Source organism: Scyliorhinus torazame, chromosome 10 (assembly GCF_047496885.1).
Source record: "Scyliorhinus torazame isolate Kashiwa2021f chromosome 10, sScyTor2.1, whole genome shotgun sequence".
Taxonomy (NCBI): Eukaryota; Metazoa; Chordata; class Chondrichthyes; order Carcharhiniformes; family Scyliorhinidae; genus Scyliorhinus; species Scyliorhinus torazame.
In genome coordinates, this window is record NC_092716.1 from 119,273,944 (window position 1) to 119,292,999 (window position 19,056).

At 47.2% G+C, this 19,056-nt stretch overlaps 1 protein-coding gene across 3 annotated transcripts in view; it reads left to right on the forward strand.

The window, feature by feature from the left end:
- Positions 1-19,056, forward strand: part of dnaaf1 (dynein axonemal assembly factor 1) — a 281,897-nt gene that overhangs the window by 116,577 nt on the left and 146,264 nt on the right. For all 3 annotated transcript variants that reach the window (XM_072518667.1, XM_072518669.1, XM_072518668.1), the window contains one exon: positions 6,060-6,226. In XM_072518667.1, coding sequence (XP_072374768.1) covers positions 6,060-6,226 — 167 coding nt within the window. The remainder of the gene's footprint in view (positions 1-6,059; positions 6,227-19,056) is intronic.

Genomic DNA, 19,056 nt, shown 5'->3' on the forward strand with positions numbered 1-19,056 from the left:
GAGCTTATAGCCCGAGAAGCCTCCAAACTCCCTTAGGATCTGCATGACCTCAACCATCCCCTCCACTAAATCCGCCACATACAGCAACAAGTCGTCTGCATACAGCGACACTCGATGTTCCTCTCCCTCTCGGGCCACCCCCTTCCATTTCCCCGACTCCCTTAACGCCCTGGCCAAAGGTTCAATTGCTAATGCAAACAGCACAGGGGGCAGGGGGCAACCCTGCCTCGTCCCTCGGTACAGCTGGAAATACTCCGACCTCCACCGGTTCGTGACCACACTCGCCACTGGGGCTCTGTACAGGAGTTTAACCCAACTAATAAACCCTCCCCCGAACCCAAACCTCCTCAACACTTCCCAGAGATACTCCCACTCTACTCGGTCAAAGGCCTTCTCCGCGTCCATGGCTGCCACAACCTCTGCCTCGCCGTCCACCGATGGCACCATTATCACATTTAGGAGCCTTCGCACATTGGTATTTAGCTGCCTACCCTTTACGAATCCCGTCTGGTCCTCGTGAATAACCCCTGGGACACAGTCCTCAATCCTCGTAGCCAACATTTTTGCCAGCAACTTAGCATCTACGTTGAGGAGCGAGATCGGTCTATACGACCCGCATTGCAGTGGGTCTTTATCCCGCTTCAAGATCAAAGAGATCGTCGCCTCCGACATTGTCGGGGGCAGAGTCCCCCCCTCCCTTGCTTCATTGAAGGTCCTTACCAGCAACGGGGCTAACAGGTCTACATACTTCCTATAAAACTCCACCGGGAACCCATCCGGCCCCGGGGCCTTCCCCGCCTGCATGCTCCCCAGTCCTTTAACCAGCTCCTCCACCCCAATGGGCGCCCCCAAACCAGCCACCTCCTGCTCCTCCACCCTCGGGAACCCCAGTTGGTCCAAGAATTGTCGCATCCCCTCTTTTCCCCCTGGGGGCTGGGACCTATACAGCTCCTCGTAAAAGGCCTTAAATGCCTCATTCACTTTCACCGCACTCCGCACCGTAGTTCCCCTGCCATCCTTGACTCCACCTATTTCCCTCGCTGCCATCCTCTTATGGAGCTGATGTGCCAGCATCCGACTCGCCTTCTCCCCATATTCATATATCGCCCCCTGTGCCTTCCTCCACTGTGCCTCTGCCTTCCCTGTGGTCAACAGGTCGAACTCCGTCTGGAGACTTCGTCTCTCCCTGAGTAGTCCCTCGTCAGGAGCCTCTGCATATCTCCTGTCCACCCTGAAAATCTCCCCCACTAACCTCTCCCTTTCCCTGCCCTCTCTCTTCGTCCTATGAGCCCTGATGGAGATTAACTCTCCCCTGACCACCGCCTTCAGCGCCTCCCATACTACTCCCACCTGCACCTCCCCGTTGTCGTTGGCCTCCAGGTACCTTTCGATGCACCCCCGCACCCTCCCACACACTTCTTCGTCTGCCAACAGTCCCACATCCAACCGCCACAACGGGCGTTGGTCCTTCTCCTCCCCCAGCTCTAGCTCCACCCAATGCAGGGCGCGGTCTGAAATAGCTATCGCCGAATGCTCCGTTCCCTCCACTTTCGGGATCAATGCCCTGCCCAAAACAAAAAAATCTATCCGAGAGTAGGCCTTATGTACATGGGAGAAAAAAGAAAATTCTCTGGCCAAAGGCCTGGCAAATCTCCACGGATCTACTCCCCCCATCTGATCCATAAACCCCCTGAGCACCTTGGCCGCCGACGGCCTCTTCCCCGTCCTAGATCTGGAACGATCTAATGCTGGGTCCAACACCGTGTTGAAATCCCCACCCATTATCAAGCTCCCTATCTCCAAGTCTGGAATACGCCCCAACATCCGTTTCATGAATCCAGCATCGTCCCAGTTTGGGGCGTAAACATTTACCAATACCACCTCCGTCCCCTGCAACCTACCGCTCACCATCACGTATCGGCCTCCATTGTCCGCTACTATGTTCTTGTCCTCAAACGACACCCGCTTCCCCACCAGAATTGCCACGCCTCTATTCTTCGCATCCAGCCCCGAATGGAATACCTGTCCTACCCATCCCTTCCTTAACCTGACCAGATCTGCCACCTTCAGATGTGTCTCCTGAAGCATGACCACGTCTGCCTTCAGTCCCTTTAGGTGCGCGAACACTCGGGCCCTCTTAACTGGCCCATTTAGGCCTCTTACATTCCACGTGATCAGCCGGATTGGGGGGCTACCCCCCCCCCCCCCCCCCCCCCCCGGCCGACTAGCCATCTCCTATTTTAGGCCAGTCCCATGCCCGCGTCTCCCGCACCCTCCAGTCCCCCAGACGGTGAACCCCCGCCCCGACCACCTCTTCCATTTTCAGTCCCCCCTCGGCCATTGCAGCAGCAACCCTATTGTTCCCCCCCTCTTTCCACCCTCCCCTCCAGATCCGCATCTAGCTCTTTTGCTCCCCCCACACTACTTCCATGAGTCAGCTGACTTCTGCTGACCCCGGCTTGCCCCGCCTTCCCGTTGTTCTCCCCGTGTGGGAGTCTCTCCTCCTTACCTTCCTCCATCCCCCCCTCCCTAGCGCGGGAAAAAGCCTGCGCTTTCCTGAGCCAGCCCCGCCCCCTGTGGCGCAGCTCCTACTGCGGCCTTATCCCGGTTCCCCCATCCCCGAGTCTCACCTCCCTCCAGCACTGACGCCCACATTTCCCACTATCTCGTCAACAGATAGTTCTCATTAGTTTTATCCCTCACCTCACGGAGCTCCACCGCCTGGGCCTTCTGGGTCTCCTTCAGCCCCTCGATCGGCAACAGCATTGGCGCCAGCACCTCCTTTTTAAGCTCCTCCACACAGCGCCTGAGGAATTCCTGCTGGCCTGGCCCCCATGCTGCTCGATCTCCGCCCTCCGCCATCTTGCTTTTTCCCCCTCGTTTTTGCTGCTGCTCCAAAGCCTTTTTCTCCGACGCTCCACCGCTAATCCCTGCCATACAACGTAAGGGGGACCTTACTTCACCTTCCCACACGGGATTCAATCAAAACATTTCCGTTGGGGCTCCTCTGGAGAGCCCAAAAGTCTGTGATAGCGGGAGCTGCCGAAATGTGCGACTTAGCTCCGCATCGCCACAACCGGAAGTCCCTAAAACTGTTTTTCTAACCAATAGAAGGGATCAAGGCAAAGTGGGACGAAGAGTTGGCAGATGGTATGGAGGAGGGGTTCTGGTGTGAGGTGCTCCAGAGGGTGAACGCCTCCACCTGGTGTGCGGTGCTCCAGAGGGTGAACGCCTCCACCTGGTGTGCGAGGTTGGTGGTGTACAGAGCGCACCTTACAAGGGCGAATCGGCTCTTTGAGGGGGTAGAAGATGTGTGAGAACGTTGCGGGGGAGGCCCCGCAAACCATGTTCATATGTTTTGGGCCTGTCCAAAGCTGGAGGATTATTGGAAGGAGGTGTTTAGGGTAATCTCTAAAGTGGTGCACGTGAAACTGGACCCGGGCCCTCGGGAGGCCATATTCGGGGTGTCGGACCAGCCAGGCAGATGTTGTAGTCTTCGCCTCGTTAATCGCCCGAAGGCGGATCCTGTTAAGGTGGAGATCAATCTCTCCACCCTGTGCCCTGGCGTGGCGGGGGGACCAGCTGGAATTCTTAACGCTTGAAAAGGTCAAATTTGAACTGAGGCGGAAGGATGGAGGGGTTCTACAATTCATGGGCGTTATTCATTATGCACGTTTGAGAATTGGATCACATCGAACATTAAGGGGGTTGGGGGCTGGGTGGGTTGGTGGGAGGGGGGCGGTGCGTGTTAATGGTGACTATGGGTGATTCCTGATTCCTTTTTGTCATTTGCTTATGTTACCATGCGAGCCAATGTCTGGGGTTTGGTGGGAGGATGGGATCGTTGTTATTGATAAGTGGATTGACATTACATTCGTTACTGATTATTGTTTATTGTTGGGTGTAAATTTGGGAGAAAATGTGAAAAAGGAGGAGAATAAAAAATATATATTTTTTAAAAATTGTTTTTTTATTATGCAATCAAACAATGATTTACTAGATGCGTTGTTAAGACATCCGTAAGACTAGATTCCAACCTTTCCCAATGTCTAATGTTAGGCTAATGTAGGACCCTGTTTTCTCTCTCTCCTTTCTTGAATAGTGGTGTTACATTTGCTAACTTCTATTCCACTGGGAACATCCATTCCACTGGGAACATTCTATGATCTGGAGAATTTTGCAAAATCATTATTAGTGTTTCCACTATCTCTGCAACCACCTCTGTCAAAGCCCGAGGATGAAGGAAATCAGATCCTGGGAACTTGTTGAATTTTAGTCCCCCTTTTTTTTCTCCAATACTTTTTCTGTAATAATTACTGGACAATTCCTCACTCTTTATGGATCCTTGATTACCTTTAATTTTAAGAATATTGCTTGGGACTGAGACTTGGGACTGGAGTATGTCACTCTCAAACTTAATGCGATCCCATGGAGACATTATTAGAAAACACAATGTCTGGTTCCACATGTGCATGAATGATAGCTGTTTCATCTGTTCTCAGTGTTGCCAGACTGCAGACGGCATTTTCCAGGTGGAACCCATTTCAGGCAAAATGTAAAATTTGGATGAACCAGAAAATAGTCCAATGACTTTCGGTGTGAATGTCTGGTCTCAACTCCCGGGCTGTGTGTCTGACATCTAGGCTTGTATGAACTACAAATCACTCCCAAATGAAATGAAATGAAATGGAAATCGCTTATTGTCACAAATAGGCTTCAAATGAAGTTACTGTGAAAAGCCCCTAGTGGCCACATTCCGGCGCCTGTTCGGGGAGGCTGGTACGGGAATTGAACCGTGCTGCTGGCCTGCCTTGGTCTGCTTTAAAAGCCAGCGATTTAGCCCAGTGTGCTAAACCAGCCCCTGTCCAAAGCTGGAGGATTACTGGAAGGAGGTGTTTCGGATAATCTCTAAAGTGGTGCATGTGAAACTGGACCCGGGCCATCGGGAGGCCATATTTGGGGTGTCGGACCAGCTGCTTAACCCCCTATTAAACATTGGGAAGTACAATGTAATTGGGCAGGATTTACCGACCAACCCGACGTGTGTTTTTCGGCGGCGGATCCCAGTGGGATCTCTGGTCCCACTGTTGTCAATGGATTTCCCATTAACTGTATCCCCCATTGCTGGGAAACCCGTGTACCGTCGATGGAACGGATATTGTGCCGGCGTAAACAGCTGGTAAATTCCACCCATTGTTTTTTGCCCCTGCCATGCTACATACTGGTGTCACACCCTGGCTACCCTGAGTATTCACAGCTTTGGCACCTTATTTAACCATGACTTCCAACCCCATATCAACTTTTCAGAAAGACTTTCTAATTCCACATCTGTGAGTCCATCTCAGCCTCTGCTTCAGCTCATTTGCTGCTGAAACCCTTGTTATTCCCAGACTGAACTAACCCAGTGCTCTCTGGCTTTCTATGTTCCACTCTCCATGGAACTTGAGCTAATCCAAATCCCACTGCACATATCCTAACTTGCCTGGAGCCCATTCACTCATTACTACTATGCTTGCTGAACTGCATCCATACCTGTTCTCCAATGTCTCCAATTTAAAATTCTCATCCTCATGTTTAGGTTTATCCATGGCCTAGCTTTCTTTATCTCTGTATTTTCCTTCAACCCTTTCTTTGCTTTATTTCCACCTCTCCGCTCACCTTCAGGTCATACCTTCAATCACTTGAGCTCTACACTTGGGAATTCCCTCCCTAAACCTCTTTACTTCTTGCTCCTCTTTTAGGACCTTCTTTGGCCAAACCTTTGCTCACTGATTAATAACTCTTTAGGATGTTGGAATGATTTTCTATGTTTAAAGTACCCACAAGTGCAGGTTGTTGTGGCTCCATGTATGACGATGAATAGTAAACAATTTGGCTGTTCCCTGGGCCTAGGTATAAACTACTGTACGTTTCTATTAAAAAGGTTTAGAGAGGGGAATTGATCTATTGATATACTGCTGTGTATCATCAGATACTGTCTTCCCACTTGCATTACAAAGAAACCCACCATGTAACGGATTCCCTTAATCTAAACCTGTAATGATCTTTTTCTTTCTCAGCCTGTCTGCCAGAACTCAAAACACTGCAGCTGGCTCACAACCAGCTGTGCACCGTGAAGGACATTGAACACCTGAAACAGTGCCCCAGCTTGAGTGTCCTTGACCTTTCACACAACAAACTGGATGATCCTGACATTATCACTGTCTTTAAGGCAATGCCGAATCTGGTAAGTGAAGCTTGTATTTGTATTTGGAAAATGCAACATGTCGTACAGGTGTAATCGCTGTGGACTGACGTTTCTGCTTAACATTTAAAGCAGAGTTAAAATTTTCAGCTCCCTTGTTTGAATAACCAAAACCAAAAAGATATGGAAATTAAACGGGTATTCTCATGGGAGACAGGGTGGTACGGTTTGTGAGAGCGCTTTCACTCATGGATCTCGATTTTAATCTGGATCAGTTTGCTGAGATAACATTTATTCTGTTAGCTCAAATTAAGTTTAGAAAAGCAAACCGAGAGTGTGTGCCTGAGCAATCAGCAAAATGATCGCAAAATGAGACGGTGTCAACATTTTGAACAGTGAGCAGCGTCTGTTGCCAAGAAAAACCTACTGCACCTGATATTCTCAGGCAGTCTCCTCGTCAGGTCTTAACTCCTGTGATCAGACAGGGTCTTATACTTGCAAAGCAGTGTGACGGCCGGCAACAGTCTGCTTCCATTCCTTTAAGGCTTCTTGCTTGGTGTCTGTTTTTTGCTTCTGATTTTTGTTTTCACTGTCTTGAGGCCATGCAATTTTTCTGGCAGCAACAGAATGGGCAGCAAGAAATGGGTAAAGAGAGAGGGTGGGGGCTGGAGGAGGAGAAAGGAGTGAGGAGAGAAAAAGAAAGTGATGAGGCAGCTCTTTTCGAATATTAGGAGGGTATTGAACGTGGTTATGGTACCGGCTGAGGGAAGGAAAAAGAGGAGTTGGGGCATTGGACGCCGATGAAGCGTTTGACCGGGTAGAATGGTTGTACTTGATGGCAGTTCTGGAGCGGTTTGGGATTGAACCCAGATTTGTGGACTGGGTAAACCAATTATGTAAGGAGCTGAGGGCCAGCATCCGCACAAATAACATCAGCTCAGAATACTTCCCTCTCCACCGTGGGACTAGGCAGGGATGTCTTATGTCCCCCCTGCTATTTGCACTCACGATTGAGGCATTGGCCATCGCATTAAGAAGTTGAGGGCATGGAAAGGGATAGTGAGGGGGGGGAGGATAGAGCATAGAGTGTCCTTATGTGCCGATGACTTATTCTACGTGTTGGAACCAAGTGTGTCAATAGGGGGAATACTGGAGCTGCTTCGGGTGTTTAAGTCTTTCTCAGGATACAGATTAAATCTGGACAAGAGTGAATATTTTGTGGTGTCTCGGCCAGGAAGGGGGGGGAGGGCAGGGATGGGGGGCTGCCATTCCATAAAGCAGTGACCCACCTTAGGTACCATGGGGTGCAGGTTGCTCGAGATTGGGGGGGGGCTCCGTATGTTAAGTAATGGGTTAATAGACATACCAAATAGTTGTCTCATTTTTGTTAAGTATGCAATAATTGACATTGATATGTAAAGGGGCTTCAGGTGGCATTTGTGTCAAGTGATGTGATGTTAGAGTTTTGTGCAGAGTCTGTTGAAGTAAATTAAAGGTGTTTGTGGAAAGGAACAGAACCTTTGACTCTTTATACAACAGCAGCTAAACGTATAACAAATGGTAGCAGAGGATGGTTGCTGTGCAAATTTGAAGGGTTGAAAGTTACAACTTTTCCAGACCAAACCAAGGAGTTAATAGAAGAAGAAAAAAAAGATATATGGCTGAACCTAGGATAAAGATGGCCGGATATGACTACCCCCCCTTATTTTCTGAAATGGGATCGTACGACCAATGGAGAAGTGCAGTAGTTGTGTGGACTAAGGTCTTGGGAAAGAGAAAAAAAGGTATAGCATTGGCTCTTTCTCTACCTTATGACAGTAAAATCCAGAGCAATGTGTTTTCTGAGCTGGAATTGGAAGAGTTAGACTCAGAAGAAGGTCTGCAGACTCGTTATATGGATAAGATTTAGAAGAAGGATGACTTGTTAAGTGCGCATGAAGCATGGTCGGATTTTGACAGGTTCCGGAAAATAGAGGATTTCTCCATTGAAGACTATATAATGGAATTTGGCAAACTATATAAAAGGCTGCAGAAACATAACCTGAAATTTCCACAGTTTGTATTGGCCTTTAAATTACATGACTTGCCAGAGTGAGCAACATGGATAGGCTCCTGGTTTTGACAGGAGTTCAGTTTGCGGATAAGGATACCTTATTCGATCAGATGACAGAAGCTTTAAAAAAGTTTCTGGGGAAAGATTCGATTCCGATGGCTCTGATGACCCAAATAGGTCATCCTAACAGGATGGCGAAATCGTACAGCTACGAACAGGTTCCAAGACTATAGAAGGAGATGGGGACCCGGAAATTATGAAGACAGAAACCCAGTTAGAACCTACAATAGGAAGATGAACCCCAGAAATGCACAGGGCATGGTAAATCGATGTTTTCGATGTGACTCTCAATACCATTATGCTTTCAACTGTCCAATTCGTTATAACAGAGTGTTTGAAGCGACACATGACACGGAAGAGTCAGAAGAGGAAAAAGATAGTGACCAGAAAGAAGGCATTGTCCTATTAATAAGCAGTTTTACGCCAGTAATGAGGGTGTTGGTTGCAGAATTCTTCAATTGTGCTGTACTGGACAGTGGCTGCACATCTTCTGTGTGTGGAATTGACTGGTTAAAATGTTACCTGGACTCCTTGAATGCTGAAAATCGTAACAAGGTTAAGGAATTTGAAAGTTCCACAAGTTTCAGGTTTGGGAATGATAATACTCTGAAGTTGCTGAAAAGATTGGTGATCCCTTGCAATATTGCTGGAGTGAATCATTTTATGAGCACGGATGTTGTATCAAGTGAGATACATTTGCTTCTGAGCAGACCGTCGATGAAGAAAGCACACATGAAACTGGATATGGAACAGGATAAGGCAACAGTTTTTGGAAAGACGGTGGACTCACAATTTACACAGTCGAGACACTATTGTATTCCATTACTGACAAATAACATTTCAAGTACAGTTAAGGATGTGCTATTGGCAGTTGAAAATGGGACTTCAGCTGATAAAAAGCTTGTTGTATTAAAACTGCATAGGCAATTTGCGCATCCGTCTCCTCGGAGGCTGAAAAATTTATTAAAGGATGCAGGGGTAAGGGATGAAGACGATGCTAAGCTAATAGAACAGGTTAATGATCTCTGTAAAATTTGTAGGAAGTACAGAAGGACACCAGCACGACCGATAGTAACCCTACCTTTGGCCAGGGATTTTAACGACATTGTGGCCATGGGCCTTAAGATCTGGGATAAAGACAATAAAGTATTTATTTTGCATTTTGTAGATTTAGCAACCAGATTTAGTCAATCAACGATTGTATGAAGTAAAGAAAAGAGAGTAATTCTGGATCAAATCGTGGAAAAATGGATAGGGTCAGGAATGGGCCCACCGGCAAAATTCCTTACGGACATTGGGGGAGAATTTGTTAATGATGAGTTTAGGGATATTTGTGAAAACGTGAATATCACAGTTCTGAACATGACTGCAGAAAGCCCATTTAGTAATGGTGTCTATGAAAGAAACCATGCGGTTAATAGATGACATGCTCAGGAAAATTTGGCAGATAGAGAAACTGCAAGCTAAATTCAGCTTTAGCATGGGCGGTACTTGCAAAGAATTCATTGCAGATGGTTGGGGGCTATGTCTCTATCAATTCGTGTTTGGTAGAAATCCTAAAATTCTGTCCATTTTGGATGACCAGCCTCCAGCTTGGGAAGGGACTACAATTAGCTCTGCCTTTTCTAAGCATTTAAATGCATTACATCGCAGTAGAAAAGCTTTTTTGGAAACAGAAGTCTCTGAAAGAATTCACAGATCTTTGAGGCATAATGTACGGCCATCAAATACCGGTTTTCAGCAAGGAGACATAGGATACTATAAGAGAGACAATTTTAATGAATGGAAAGGCCAAGGGAAGATCATAGTCATAGATGGCAAAACAATTATTTTGCAACATGGCAATCAAACTATTAGGGTGCATTCATCAAGGATAATGGGTACAGATTACAAATTTTCAAATTTAGACAGAGCAGACAGACATGATGAGGAACCAAGGTCATCTGGTGCTACAGAACTATGAGGACCAGTTAACTGATATAGACAGGGTTTCTGGAGAGGAACACAACGCTTCTGATGATTTAGAACAGACCATTTTTCCGAAAGGGCAACAGCCAAAAGTTGGTACAAAACTGACATACTTGCCTGAAGGGTCTAGTCAATGGAAGGATACGACTGTTATTTCTAGGGCAGGGAAGGCCACTGGAAACTATAAACATTGGTTGGGTACAGGCGGTTAAAATGAATGTGCTGCCGCGATTCCTGTTTATTTTTCAATGCCTGTCGATTTTCCTGCCAAAGGCATTTTTTAGAGAGATTGAATGGATGATTACCACGTTCATATGGGGAGGGAAGGTGGCCAGAATTAAAAAGGTGCTACTACAGAGAGGAAGGCAGGCAGGGGGTTTGGGAGTTCCGGACCTGATGTATTATTGCTGGGCGGCGAATGTGGAGAAGGTAAGGAGCTGGGTCAGAGGGGTTGACTCCCAATGCGTTAGAATGGAGGAGAGTTTGTGTAGGGGGTTGGGATTGAAGACGCGAGCGACAGCGCCGCTCCCGAGGGCCCTGGGGAGATAATAGCTTTGTTGAGAATTTGGAGACAGTTTCGACAGCACTTCGGGTTGGGGGGCAGGGTTTAGGGACATGCCGATTCGGGGGAACCATAGATTTGAGCCAGGGAAGTGGGATGGAAATTTGCGGAGATGGGAGGAGAAGGGAATTAGGACACTAAAAGATTTGTTTCCCGGGGGTCGGTTTGCAGGATTGAAGGTGCTGGGAACGAAGTATGGGCTGGAGCAGGGGGAAATATTTAGATACATGCGGGTTCGAGACTTTGCCAGAAAGGAGATGCAGAGCTTCTCAGTAGAGCCGGCTTCCACATTGCTGGAGGAGGTGCTGACGACGGGGACTGGAGAAGGGGGTAGTATTGGCGGTTTACAGGGCTATTTTGGAGGAGGAGAAGGCACCACTTGAAGGGATCAAGGCAAAGTGGGAGGAAGAGTTGGGAGAGGGTATGGAGGAGGGGTTCTGGTGTGAGGTGCTCTGGAGGGTGAACGCCTCCACCTCGTGTGCGAGGTTGGGGTAGATACAGCTGAAGGTGGTGTATCGAGCACACCTTACAAGGGTGAGGATGAGCCGGTTCTTTGAGGGGGTAGAAGATGGGTGTGAACATTGCGGGGGAGGCCCCCGCAAACCACGTTCATATGTTTTGGTCCTGTCCAAAGCTGGCGGATTACTGAAAGGAGGTAATCACTAAAGTGGTGCACTTGAAAATGGACCCGGGCCCGCGGGAGGCCGTATTCGGGGTGTTGGACCAGCCAGGGTTGGAAACGGGCGCGGAGGCAGATGTCGTAGCCTTTGCCTCGTTGATCGCCTGAAGGCGGATCCTGTTAGGGTGGAGATCAACCTCTCCACCCTGTGCCCTGGCCCTGGCGTGCTTGAATTCTTAACGCTTGAAAAGGTTAAATTTGAACTGAGGGGAAGGATGGAGGGGTTCGACAATTGATGGCCGTTATTCATTATGCCCTTTCGAGAATTGAATCACATCGAACATTAGGGGGGTTGGGGGCTGGGAGGGTTGTTGGGAGGGGGACTGTATGTTTTAATGGTGACGATGGGTGATTCCTGATTCCTTTTTGTTATTTGTTTATGTTAACATGTGGGCCAATGTCTGGGATTTGTTGGGAGGATGGGATCGTTGTTATTGATATGGGGATTGACATTACATTCGTTACTGATTATTGTTTATTATTGGGTTTATTGTTTGGGAGAAAATGTGAAAAAGGAAGAGAATAAATAAAGTTGGGAAAAAAAGAAAGTGATGGAGAATGTTTGAGAGATAGAAGAGAAGAGGAAGAAGAGAGAAAATGAAAGGTTCATTCATGCACTCTCAAAACATGAGATCAAGATGGAAAATACTTCTCATAGACACAGGAGTGCATTGTCATATTTATTTATACATTAAATACACAATATCCAAATGATGCAACAGGATATTTAGTCAGGATAATAGTTATCAATAATGGAGTCTGCACGGATAATTTAATGCCGCAGAGGTAGAGTGAAATAGACAACGAGAGAGAGGAGATAAAAGTTTGTGGTTGAAGCTGCAAGGGATGGAGGCGATTGATAAGTTGTGGATAAGGTTGGGTAAGTATTCACTACATTTATCACTTATAGTCTGTATTGTGGTATTTGTGATTTATAGTTTGAAAGGGCTGTATTCTGCAGTAACAAGGACCAGGGAGGAAGGGCCCTAGAGAACTGGATATAATCTGATATTAAGCATCTTCCAAAGGTTTGATTTAAAGGGGTACATCATGACAGGAGAGCGCCAAGCCATGGTGTGCTCCTCATGCTCCATGTGGGAAGCTCAGAACATTTCCAGTGCCCAGGGTAAACACGTGTGCTGGAAATGCTTCCGGTTTCAGCTCCTGGAAGCCTGGGTTTCGGAGCTAGAGGGGCACTGGGGACACTGTGGAGTATCCGTGAGGCAGAGAGAACCGCAGGTTAAGAGTCCACGGGCACAATGGGTGATCACCAGGCAGAGCAAGAGGACTAGGCAGGCAGTCTATGAATCTCCTGTGGCTATTCCCCTGAAAAACAGATGTACCGCTTTGGATACTGTTGAACGGAATGGCTTCTCAGGGGAAACAGCAACAGCCAATTTCATTGCACCACAGTTGACTCTGCTGTACAGGCGTGGAGTAAAAAGCATGCTGCTCGGGTCAACGATGTCTCAGATTGGCTAAAGGACATTCTCGAGGGGAAGAGTGAACAGTCAGTGGTTGTGGTCCACATTGGTACCAATGGTATAGGAGAAAAAAGGGATAAGGTCCTAAAAGCCAAATATAGGATGTTAGGAAGTAAGTTGAAAAGTAATACCTCAAAGATAGTGATCTCAGGATCACTACTTATGCATGTGCTCGTCAGAGTAGAAATAGCAGGATATATTAGATGAATACGTGCTGGAAAAATGATGCAAGGGGGAGGGTTTCAGATTCCTGGGACTTTGAGACCTGTTCTTGGGGGAGATGGGACCAGTACAAACTGGACAGTTTACACCTAAAGCAGGACTGGGACTGATGTCCTAGGGTGAGTGTCTGCTACTGTAGTTGGGGAGAGTTTAAACGAGAATGCAACCTAAGCAGGGTGACAAGGGAATGAGAGCCATGATCTGGAGATGCCAGCGTTGAACAGGGGTGGGCACAGTAAGAAGTCTTACAGCACCAGGTTAAAGTCCAACAGGTTTGTTTCGAATCACTAGCTTTCGGAGCGCAGCTCTTTCATCAGGGACACTCACCTGAGGAAGGAGCTGCGCTCCGAAACCTAGTGATTCGAAACAAACATGTTGGACTTTTACCTGGTGTTGTAAGACTTCTTACAAGGGAATGAGAAATAAAGGAAAGAACAGTAAAATGCAAAAACAGTAGACAGGGTAATCAAGGGGGAGATGTCAATAGGGCAAAGAAAAGTTAGGGTGATTAAAAATAGCAAAATGGCAAGCCTAAAGGCTTTGTATCTTAATGCACAAAGCATTTGGAATAAGGTAGACAAGCTGACGGCGCAAACTGGGGGCGGCATGGTGGTACAATGGTTAGCACTGCTGTCTCACCGTGGGGTAGCACGGTAGCACAAGTGTATAGCATTGTGGCTTCACAGCGCCAGGGTCCCAGGTTCGATCCCCCGCTGGGTCACTGTCAGTGCGGAGTCTGCACGTTCTCCCCGTGTCTGGGTTTCCTCCGGGTGCTCCAGTTTCTTCCCACAGTCCAAAGACGTGCAGGTTAGGTGGATTGGCCATGATAAATTGCCCTTAGTGGACCAAAAGGTTTAGGAGAGGTTATTGGGTTATGAGGATAGTGTGGAACTGAGGCCTTAGGTGGGCCGGTGCAGACTCGATGGGCCGAATGGCCTCCTTCTGCACTGTATGTTCTGTGTTCTCACAGTGCCAGGGACCAGGTTCGGTCCTACCCTCGGGTGACTGTCTGTGTGGAGTTTGCACATTCGCCCTGTGTCTGCGTGGATTTCGTCAGGATGCTCCGGTTTCCTCCCATTGACCAAAGATGTGCAAGTGAGGAGGATTGGCCATGCTAAATTGCCCCTTAGAGTGGGATTGCAGGAATAGATGGGGGATTGGGCTAAGATAGGGTGGTCTTTCAAAGGGTCGGTTCAGAATCGATGGGCCGAATAGCCTCCTTCTGCATGTAGGGATTCTATGATTCTATGATTGTGGGAAATGGATATGATCGCAGAGCCAGTACGGAGACATGGTTACAATTGGAACTTGGGACATTTGACCTTTTGGAAGGACAGGAGGGAAGGAAAGTGAACATAGGCCCCTTAGAAAATGAATCTGGGGGCAGCACGGTGGCGTAGTGGTTAGCACTGCATTCTCACGGTGCCGAGGTCCCAGGTTCGATCCCGGCTCTGGGTCACTGTCCGTGTGGAGTTTGCACATTCTCCCCGTGTTTGTGTGGGTTTCGCCCCCACAACCCAAAGATATGGATTGAACACGCTAAATTGCCCCTTAATTGGAAAAAATGAATTGAGTACTCTAAATTTATTTTAAAAAAAGAAAATGAATCTGGGAAATAGTTATTGGGAACAAAGAAATGGCAGGGGAGTTAAACAAATATTTTGCATCAGCCTTTACAGTGGAAGATTTTTCAAACATTCCATTAACAGTAAAGAGTACAGGGGAGCAATAAATACATTCGCTGGCCGGCACAGTGGTGCAGTGGTTAGCATAGAACATAGAACAATACAGCGCAGTACAGGCCCTTCGGCCCACGATGTTGCACCGAAACAAAAGCCATCTAACCTACACTATGCCATTATCATCCAAATGTTTATCCAATAAACTTTTAAATGCCCTCAATGTTGGCGAGTTCACTACTGTAGCAGGTAGGGCATTCCACGGCCTCACTACTCTTTGCGTAAAGAACCTACCTCTGACGTCTGTCCTATATCTATTACCCCTCAGTTTAAAGCTATGTCCCCTCGAGCCAGCCATTTCCATCCGCGGGAGAAGGCTCTCACTGTCCACCCTATCCAACCCCCTGATCATTTTGTATGCCTCTATTAAGTCTCCTCTTAACCTTCTTCTCTCCAACGAAAACAACCTCAAGTCCATCAGCCTTTCCTCATAAGATTTTCCCTCCATACCAGGCAACATCCTGGTAAATCTCCTCTGCACCCGCTCCAAAGCCTCCACGTCCTTCCTGTAATGCGGTGACCAGAACTGTACGCAATACTCCAAATGCGGCCGTACCAGAGTTCTGTACAGCTGCAACATGACCTCCCGACTCCGGAACTCAATCCCTCTACCAATAAAGGCCAACACTCCATAGGCCTTCTTCACAACCCTATCAACCTGGGTGGCAACTTTCAGGGATCTATGTACATGGACACCTAGATCCCTCTGCTCATCCACACTTTCAAGAACTTTACCATTAGCCAAATATTCCGCATTCCTGTTATTCCTTCCAAAGTGAATCACCTCACACTTCTCTACATTAAACTCCATTTGCCACCTCTCAGCCCAGCTCTGCAGCTTATCTATATCCCTCTGTAACCTGCTACATCCTTCCACACTATCGACAACACCACCGACTTTAGTATCGTCTGCAAATTTACTCACCCACCCTTCTGCGCCTTCCTCTAGGTCATTGATAAAAATGACAAACAGCAACGGCCCCAGAACAGATCCTTGTGGTACTCTACTTGTGACTGTACTCCATTCTGAACATTTTCCATCAACCACCACCCTCTGTCTTCTTTCAGCTAGCCAATTTCTGATCCACATCTCTAAATCACCCTCAATCCCCAGCCTCCGTATTTTCTGCAATAGCCTACCGTGGGGAACCTTATCAAACGCAAGCCTCACTGCGCCGAGGGCCCAGGTTCGATCCTGGCCCTGGTCACTGATCGTGTGGAGTTTGTATATTCTCCACGTGTCTACATGTGTCTCACCCCCACAACTGAAAGATGTGCAGGGTAGGTGGATTGGCCACGCTAAATTGCTCCTTAATTGGAAAAAATAAAAATAAATACCATAGCCATCACTAAAGAAGTAATATTAGACAAACTAATGGGACAAGAGGCAGATAAGTCCCCTCACTGATGGCTTGCATCCTGGGATCCTAAAGGAAGTAGCTACAGAGGTAGTGGATGCATTAGACCATAGAACATACAGTGCAGAAGGAGGCCATTCGGCCCATCGAGTCTGCACCGACCCACTTAAGCCCTCACTTCCACCCTATCCCTGTAATCCAATAACCCCTCCTAACCTTTTTTGGTCACAAAGGACAATTTGTCATGGCCAATCCACCTAACCTGCACCTCTTTGGACTGTGGGAGGAAACCGGAGCACCTGGAGGAAACCCACACAGACACGGGGAGAACGTGTAGACTCCGCACAGACAGTGACCCAGCAGGGAATCGAACCTGGGACCCTGGCGCCCTGAAGCCACAGTGCTAATCACTTGTGCTAGTGTGCTGCCACTAAAGATGCATTTGTTACCATTTTCCAAAATCCTTGGATTCTGCAGAATCCAGAGGGTTTGAAAACTGCCAGTGTGACATCCCATTCAAAAAAACTACGGTCCGATTAGCTGAGCACCTATTTTTGGAAAAATGTTGGAATCAACTTTTAAGGAAGTAATAGCAGCACATTTGTGAAATCATAATCTAACCAAGCAGAATCAGCATTTAAGTCTCAACCAGAATGGATAGAGGGGAACCAGTGGATGTGTTGTATTTGGACTTCCAGAAGACATTTAACAAGGTACCCATTCTCACAAAAGGTTAAGTCATAATAGCCCATGGTGTTGGAGGTAGTATATTGGCATCTATAGAGAATAGCTAATAGGAAACAGCAAGTGGTGATAAGGAGTTAGAACATAGAACATTACAGCGCAGTACAGGCCCTTCGGCCCTCGATGTTGCGCCGACCTGTGAAGCCACTCTAAAGCCCATCTACACTATTCCCTTATCGTCCATATGTCTATCCAATGACCATTTGAATTCCCTTAGTGTTGGCGAGTCCACTACTGTTGCAGGCAGGGCATTCCACACCCTTACTACTCACTGAGTAAAGAACCTACCTCTGATATCTGGCTTATATCTATCTCCCCTCAATTTAGAGCTATGTTCCCTTGTGCTAGACATCACCATCCGAGGAAAAAGGCTCCCACTGTCCACCCTATCCAATCCTCTGATCATCTTGTATGCCTCAATTAAGTCACCTCTTAACCTTCTTCTCTCTAACGAAAACAGCCTCAAGTTCCTCAGCCTTTCCTCATAAGACCTTCCCTCCATACCAGGCAACATTCTGGTAAATCTCCTCTGCACCCTTTCCAATGCTTCCACATCCTTCCTATAATGCGGTGACAAGAATTGCACGCAATACTCCAAATGCGACCGCACCAGAGTTTTGTACTTTGTACAGGCTTTTCACAGTAACTTCATTGAAGCCTATTTGTGACAATAAGCGATTTTCATTTTTCATTGTACAGCTACAACATGATCTCATGGCTCCGAAACTCAATCCCTCTACCAATAAAAGCTAACACACCGTACGCCTTCGTAACAACCCTCTCAACCTGGGTGGCAACTTTCAGGGATCTATGGACATGGACACCGAGATCTCTCTGCTCATCCACACTGCCAAGAATCTTACCATTAGCCCAGTACTCTGTCTTCCTGTTATTCCTTCCAAAATTAATCACCTCACACTTTTCTGCATTAAACTCCATTTTCCACCTCTCAGCCCAGTGCTGCAGCTTATCTATGTCCCTCTGTAACTTGTAACATCCGTCCGCACTGTCCACAACTCCACCGACTTTAGTGTCATCTGCAAATTTACTCACCCATCCTTCTACGCCCTCCTCCAGGTTATTTATAAAAATGATAAACAGCAGTGGCCCCAAAACAGATCCTTGTGGTACACCACTAGTAACTGGACTCCAGCCTGAACATTTCCCATCAACCACCACCCTTTGTCTTCTTCCAGCTAGCCAATTTCTGATCCAAACTGCTAAATCACCCTGAATCCCATGCATCCGTATTTTCTGCAGTAGCCTACCGTGGGGAACCTTATCAAACGCAAGTTCTTTTATCAGGTTGGCGATTTGGAGGGAGGAACCGAATGTACTGCAGCCATATTTGCAGATGAGACAAAAATAGATGGAAAGGCAAGTTGCGAGAGGGATGCAAGCATTTTGCAAAGAGATATTGATAGGTTAAGTAAGTGAACAAAAAGTTGGCAAATGAGGTATAATGTGGGAAGATGTGAAGTTGTTCATTTTGGAAGGAAGAATAAAAGAACAGAGTATTATTTAAATGGAGAAAAACTGCAGAAAGCTGCAACACAAAGAGACTTGTGGGTACTTGTGCACAATACACAAAAGTAGCACACAAGCGCAGTAGGTAATCAGGAAGGTAATAGAATGTTGGCTCTTATTTCAAGGAGGTTGGAGTATAAGAATAGGAAACTCTTGCTGCAACTGTATAAGGTACTGGTGAGACCACTTCTCGAGTATTACATAGAACAGTACAGCACAGAACAGGCCCTTCGGCCCTCGATGTTATGCCGAGCATTGTCCGAAACCAAGATCAAGCTATCCCACTCCCTGTCATTCTGGTGTGCTCCATGTGCCTATCCAATAACCGCTAGAAAGTTCCTAAAGTGTCCGACTCCACTATCACAGCAGGGGATTGTGAGCAGTTTTGGTCCCCTTATTTAAGGAAAGATATTTCATTGGAGTTGGTTCTGAGAAGGTTCACTGGGATGATCCCCGGTATGGAGGAATTGTTTTAG